The sequence below is a fragment of the Anguilla rostrata genome, chromosome 15, assembly GCF_018555375.3.
Source record: "Anguilla rostrata isolate EN2019 chromosome 15, ASM1855537v3, whole genome shotgun sequence".
NCBI classification, from domain to species: Eukaryota; Metazoa; Chordata; class Actinopteri; order Anguilliformes; family Anguillidae; genus Anguilla; species Anguilla rostrata.
Genome location: NC_057947.1, coordinates 8,743,117 through 8,750,410, shown reverse-complemented (window position 1 = coordinate 8,750,410; position 7,294 = coordinate 8,743,117). Strand labels below are relative to the sequence as shown.

The window sequence follows — 7,294 nt, the reverse complement described above, 5'->3', positions numbered from 1 at the left end:
CATCTAAAATGTTCTGTACATGAAATATAATCACATATTTGATATGGCATATGCGTTATATACCAAGCCATCATGCACTTCACTTAGCACGTCACTAAACTATGAAGCTATGTAACAGGAAAAATTGTATTCACCTTTTGTGTTTTAAAAACCATGCACATAACCACCTGTTCTGCCCTATGGATAAACCTAAAATTTCACTTCAATTTTTTTTACACCTATATTTTTTAGGTTCTCAACTGAAATGTTTCAAGTTTGTTTAAATGAACCTAAAATTTTCACCCGATTCAAATTCATTCAAATGAACCTAAAAATGTTCAATTTAAAAATAAAAATAAAAAAAGATAGGTGAAACAAAACTGATGCAAACCCAATGAAACACTTTTTCAGAAAGTAAGGCTGTAACGTCGCACCACTTCAGGGAATACAAAGAAGGGGTGCACGTGAGCCCCCCGATAACAGAGCAGGGTTCACGCTCCAGCAGCCATCTGACCAGCGCAGTGAGCAGCGTGGTGTCGCCTCAGTCCGGCCACACAGCTGCTGACCGCTCCATTGGTCAGTGAGCCTGGCTGATGTCCCGGAGGCTGCTCCCAGCCATCTCCATATAAACCCCCCTCGCCTGCTGTTCCTCCATGTCAGTGCCTGTCCTGGAAATAAGCATCTTCGCAGCTTCTCCGCAGCGGTAAGAAAACTCTCTCCTCTCTACTTCAGTACATTATCTCTGTCTTGAGTGCATTGTTTTATGTTTTTGCTACAGCTTGTTTAGAATGAGTTTGATGATATATTAATGACATTTATTAACAGGTTATTCACCCTGTTATTCGGATGTAATAAAACATGCATATCCATTTATAAATGATAACAAATGAGATAAGAGATATAATATCTTTCCTGTTTTGGTGATCAGTTGTTAACAGTGTGTTAATTGTAAACAATGTGCCACTTATTTAAATGTGGAACACATTTCAAGGAACGGTATTGTATGGGCCAGGAGAGATTTCCAATGAATTGGGGTTCATGGACAATTTGCCAAGTGAAATGTGTGATCACATGATAGCTGTGCATATCATACTCAGGGTGGTGCTTCAAATGTCTATTGAGCAAGCTTTAAATTATAGTTTTGCAATGTTGAGTAACACACACAATTTGTAATAAAACAATGTGGTTTAAGTCCAGCTTTTATTAAAGACTGTTTTTTAAAATACATTTTGGTTTCACCATGTTAATATTACAGCACTTTTTATATGTAGCCCCCATTTCAGTGCACCATAATGTTTGGGACAAATGGCTTCACAGGTGTTTGATTGATCAGGTGTTTCCAATGGCTTCCTTACTGCAGGTATGACAGTTATCGGTGTCTAGTCTCAATTCTAGGCTTCTGCATTTGCATTTAGAGTCTGTTATTTATGTTTGCCAACACAAGGACCAGAGTTGTGCCAATGAGTTTGAGAAATAAGAAGAAAATAAAAGTCAGTGACATAGGTCAAACTTTAGGCTGAACAAAATCAACTGTTTGGAACATAAGAAAAAGAGCACTGTTGAGCTCAGTAATCACAAAGGGCCTGGTAGGCCAAGAAAGACCAAGGAATTTGTTTAACACCCCTTTGTTTAATTGAAGGTGTTTAGTTTTCTTTGAGAGTTAAACAATCTTTGTGCCACAACATTACCATACACCGAACTCGAACAAAATATAATTTGTTTTTTCAGTGTTAAATATTGGTGCCTTCGCTCATTGAGTTGCAGTCCCATGGGATACCTGATTGGACAACGAAGGCAGAAGGGTCCATCGTCCAAGGACCACATACCTGTCCGTCAACGATGGGGAATGGCTGCCATAAATTCCGCTTATACTGACAGGCTGTAACACACATCTGTCATCTCAGGGCCTAGGATAGCTGCTGTTCCTAGGCCCTCCCTATTGTTGTGAAAGTCAGGGTTGCGCTACACTTTTTTGTCAGAGGGTGGTTCACCCTTAAGTTCAATTGGAGGCATACCCCCAATCTGCCATAAGTTCGGCAATATATCCAGTTACCTCATGCCTAGTCCGACATGCCAATGAATACATTCAGTTCCCCATAACACCTGCCAGCCAAGAACAGGTAAAACAGTGTGGCCAACTTTGGCTTGCTGGGGGTTCTCGGTGACTTTGCGTGCATGTGCGCGCAACTTCACTCCTCAGCAGAGAACGCTCGTATTTATGTGAACAGTAAGGAAGCCCACTCCGTAAACTTCCAGGTGGTTTAGGATGGAAGTTACCCATGCATTTTCAAATTATCATGGATAAAGCCATGGGTCCTTTATTTAGGCTAACTCCTACAGTTTCCCAGCCCCCTGGAGGGATGGATGCCAATGCCTATCCAATAAAGACATGAGCTGGTCTGTGTCATCAGAGGTAAATCTGGCTTTTTGCAGTCTTGCTAATTCCACCAAGGTGCACACGCAGGTGGCTTTTAAAGGGAATCAGAGATGATTCCAGTATAGTACCTGAGGAACGCTTTGGAATACCACTTATGCCCTCAGGTGACATAACCAGGTAACTCAGTTCAGTTGTGTGACACTTTCTGCATAATGGAAGAACACCTGCTGGAGAGAAAAGTGCACCCTGGATTCAGTCTCCTTTGGTCAAGGTGCCTATGTATTCTTTAGTATCCTGTACATTTGGAGGTGTTTACGTCATGTGTAACTTGTTTAACTGACATTGCTTAATCATTAGTGTTAATAGAAAAAAAATGTTGGTCACAAAGATAAAAAAATAAATTAGGATAAGACTACAACAGTAGTTAAGGTAATGTGTGTGCTACACATGGGGATGTCCAACTTGTTTTGAAAATTCATGGCTTGGACGGTGAGTATATCATCCGTTGAGGATCTAATGAAGTGCAGAGGGCTGAATGGTTTTCATTGATTAAAAGCCTTGGTTTAAGTGATAAATGAAATATTAAAATCCATTATTAGAAACTGGAAGCCAGTGCACTGAGACCAAGTTGGGTGTTACATGAGAGCTCTTGTTTACCACATCAAGGTAGTACTTAGGGCAGTACACATGGCTCTAGTTGTCATGGTTCTGTGTTCCTGTCTGTGTTTTCCCTGTTAGGCCGCCAGATGTTTTGTGTCCTGCTCCCCCTGTGTAATTGTATGATTGTTTTCAATTGTCCCATTATTGGTTCTTGGTTGTCTTGTTTTCCCTTCCCTCTCTGTGGCCTGATCGTTCATGGTGCCCTCCTGTGTCTCGTCAGTGTCTGTTCTATTTAAGTTTCCCTCTTCCTTGACTCAGGTGCTGGATCCTTGGTTATGTCTGGTTGTGTTTGTGCATAAGCCTCTACTCGTACCTGCTCCATGTGTTCCTGCCCATGTTCTGGTTTCCTTGTGTTTTTGGATTTTCTGAATTTTTCTTTGTTCCTGTGTTGTTTTGAAGTTTTCCTCCGTTTGTTGAGAGTTGCCCTGCGAGGCTTTTGGTTCCCTTTTGTTCCCTTGTTTAAGTAAAATCTTTTGTTCTTATCATTTGGAGTTTTGCATTTTTCCCCCTCTGCGTTTGGGTCCAAACCCCCCACGCATCCTGACACTAGTAATACTACCTATTATTAATGCAAACAAGAGTGAATGAGAGGTCTTTATGCTCTAATATTTTAACAACCAGTACTGAACTCAGAACTTTAATGATTGTTAAATTGTTGATTGTTCGTATGAATTACAACAGGGGAACTAGTGACAGACATTACTGCATATATTTACCTAATGTTAGCTAAATCTAGGTTTTTGGAGGTGTTAAGGCCTTAGGTTAACAAAGGAGCAAAGGTGGATGAGCTTGCTAACTTACCTATCTTACTAAGAGTGGAACATGATCTCTAGTTTCAAGGTCGCACTCAGACACTATTCAAGTTGGGGGCTACATGAAAAGGCTGAAGCTGCTTGCTAAATATTTTAGGACAGACGTTGATTCCACTGCTGCAGTTCTTCAGCTGTAGGCCACTGAGCCCTGATCCTTAAATAAACCCCTGCTTTCGGAATGTTTTTGAAAGATTTACACATTCAGAGCAATCGGTTTTTCCTGTTAATGGTTTAAAAAGGTTTAATTCATTTATGGTAAATAGGTGTGATATAAATCAGTTTTATATATCCTGAAAATGCCAGGTTTCCATGATGTATTCCTTACACACAGGCACACCTAATATGAAATATTGGTGTTCTTTTTAATTTGTCATCTTTGCATTGCAGGTTAAAAATGACTGATTTAGAGAATTCCCTGGAAACCATAATTGAAGTATTCCACAAATATGCAGAGAAAGAAGGAGACAAGAACAAACTGAAGAAGAGTGAACTGAAAGACCTGATCAACAATGAGCTGTCAGCATTTTTAGGGGTGAGGCAAGAAACAATGGATACATTACATTTAACTACAAAACACAGGTCCAATAAGGTACAATAGTCATTATGCAACAGTTATCCATAGCCATGAACAAGTCCTGTTCACACAGTAAGCATGGGCCTGGTCAGATAATAATGACAAGTCAAACTAGAATGAGGCATGACAACGAGATATGAAAGAGCTACAACATCAAGACAACGATACAAGTGCAATAATAAGTGCTGATTGAACATACAAGTGTAACATGAAAGTGCTAGAAGATCAGGATAGGATACAAATGAGAAGAACGATGCTTGATTGGGAGTGCCCTGCAGAGTAGGGGGCATCATCATACTGATTATATACCTTCATATCCTCCCACAGTTATGTCTTTCTGAATAAAAACTCTCCTGCTTCACCATCAGCATGTGAAAGACCAGGCCACGATGGACAGTCTGATGGAGACCCTGGACACGGATGGAGATTCGGAATGCGACTTCCAGGAGTTCATGACCTTCATCACCATGGTAATCATCTGCTGCCATGACTTCTTTGAACACCATGAAGACGAGTAGGCCTCAGCTAAAAGGCATTGAAACGAAACACTTCCTACTTTAACAAGTTTAAAAATTAAGCTTTGCAACATACTGAGTTAGCAAGTATGGTGGTGTCAGTCAACTGATGGTAGCTTGCCTCAGCTCAGATATTTAGACTGCCCCAGCCAGACCCTTTCACTTTCATATCAGACACAGAGCTGAACACCAACAGAACCTGTTGGATTCAGGCAAATTATCAAACCTCTACTTAAAGGGATGGAATGAGTTTTACATTTCATATTCAGTATAGTTCAGAGGAGATCAGATCTCTTTCCCCTGTACAGAGGTCTCGGATGGCCCAGGCAGAGCACTGATTTGAGCCAGGTCCTGATTAGTAGCTGATCAGTTGTCTATATTCAGGCACCACACTTACACTGTACTGTGTCCGGGAAGTGAAAACACAAACACTGCATACATCCCCCACCTGTGGACTTACTGAAACAGCATGACAATGGCAGGCCAATGATACTGTGTAGAATTCAGATATTTCAGCTTGTAGCTTATGTACTCTGAAAAAAAAGATAGTGTTCAAACTGAAACATGATTACGTCCAAAATAGACATCACATGGAGAAACCCACACGCAACAGTAATAACTAACTACTCAATGAGCAGAGAAAAAAAAAAGTATGAGCTTTTCTATAAAATGTATGTTATGTACTTGATTGTCAACCCAGCTGGCAAGCAAAGATCTGTGATGTTATAATTTTATTTAATGGCAGCTGGTATGAAAAGACAGTTATGATGCTTTGCAAGTGTTGCTTTGTAATTATGCCAATGAATAAAATACACCATTAAAATGCATACTGCCTTCTGTCTGTATTACAACAATGTACTATATGAAATATGTCATCTCATCCATCCAATAATACATACATATGTATGTATACTTAAGAAACATACATATTGCTGGTTCCAGTCGAGTAATTTGATTGGACAAGAGGCATTCCATGAGCGCTGATATACAGTACAACTGCACTGGAACTTCTTACTGCAACATACCACTCCACTAAAGCCGCGTTTCCACCGCAGGAACTATACCCCGGAACTAGGAACCTTTTGAGGAACTCAGTGCGTTTCCACCGCAGGAACTAGGGTCTAAATTTAGTTCTGGGGGCTTTGTTTTACCCCCCAAAACGTTCCTGCTCGGGGGGTAGTACTTTCCGAAAGTACAGGAACCTTTTAGGTGGAGCTTGCAGCGCTGAACATTTCTGATTGGTCGAGTACTCGCAGCATTTGTGTTGTATTTATTTTCCGCCATTACCCGCCATGTTTGAAAATATGCAGTGGAAAACCAATTTATTTTCATAATAACTTCAAATCAAACTTGTATGTTATGCGGCGCAGTAGCCTAGTTTTGGTTATAGCCTGCCAACGTCTTGGAATTATAACGTGTGCTCTTCTGTTCTTTTCTTGCTTTAGTATTCGTTTTATAAAATGCTAAGCATTCGTGCTGGGACAGCATATTACGTAGGCTGCCAAAACATTCAAACGGATTAATTCGGTTGCTGAATATTTTCTTCCGGATTTTCTTTGTTAGCCCGTTGTAATTGACTCAAAACGTTTGATACAGTTATGTGAGGTATGCGGTAGTTCTGCGTAATTAACATTGGTGATACAGTACAAGCAAACTGGAAATCACCTTCCGCACTTTTTGTCAGGGTAAAATAACAGGTTAATAGTAGTAATCTTCCCTTTAGCTTTTTCAGACTGCCGTAATTTTACTGCCATTCTTCAATTCCACAAAAAGACCAGGAAGACTATGGACTAATTTATGGTGCATGTTTCACATCCTGAGGGCACACTTCGCTGCTCGGCTAGCAGTAACTTCGAAGGAAAGCAAACGGTGGCTGTACCACTACTCATTTACATTTTCACGCAAGTCCGAGTCTTCATTCTATTCTTGTCATTTTGCCATTAGCCTATATGGAATTGATGACGAGAAAGTAATCAAACAGCAAATTGTTTACAACGTGTGCATGTTTTCTGCTGTTGTTGCCAGTTATACATATAAATGTGAATGCATTCTGTCGCTTCGGATGTCAAGACATGAAAGCGAATGTTCGCATAAAAACATAATGAATGTGTTTGAGAGGATATGAAAATCAATAAATACAAAAGTAACCATATATAGTCATTGTTGGTAACCCGTTGTATATAAGTGAAATAAACCCCTCCGGGCTGTCCCGGTTATTAGAAAATAATGTAGGCTACTACGGTGGTAGTATGGGGTTACAGAAGAAATCATATGACAGATGGACCGACGACAACGTCAGTGGGCTAATTTGCCTAATCTTCGCGGTACTTTAGACCCCGGTGGAAACGCAGACAACCATTGGCTGAAGGAACCTTTT

General features: G+C 40.3%; 1 protein-coding gene across 1 annotated transcript; it reads left to right on the top strand.

Moving 5' to 3' along the window:
• The first annotated feature begins 530 nt into the window (after nucleotides 1-530).
• Nucleotides 531-5,744, top strand: LOC135241095 (protein S100-B-like). The gene is made up of 3 exons (XM_064311230.1): nucleotides 531-682; nucleotides 4,216-4,360; nucleotides 4,771-5,744. Exons 1-3 carry the CDS (start codon nucleotides 633-635, stop codon nucleotides 4,918-4,920), a joined length of 345 nt encoding a protein of 114 aa, XP_064167300.1. The 5' UTR covers nucleotides 531-632; the 3' UTR covers nucleotides 4,921-5,744.
• The last annotated feature ends 1,550 nt before the right edge of the window (nucleotides 5,745-7,294 follow it).

Coding starts and splice junctions, on each gene's coding strand:
- LOC135241095 (XM_064311230.1), top strand. CDS start 633: ATGTCAGTGCCTGTCCTGGAAATAAGCATCTTCGCAGCTTCTCCGCAG. Junction 683..4,215: donor TTCGCAGCTTCTCCGCAGCG/GTAAGAAAACTC, acceptor TTTGCATTGCAG/GTTAAAAATGACTGATTTAG. Junction 4,361..4,770: donor AGCTGTCAGCATTTTTAGGG/GTGAGGCAAGAA, acceptor CTTCACCATCAG/CATGTGAAAGACCAGGCCAC.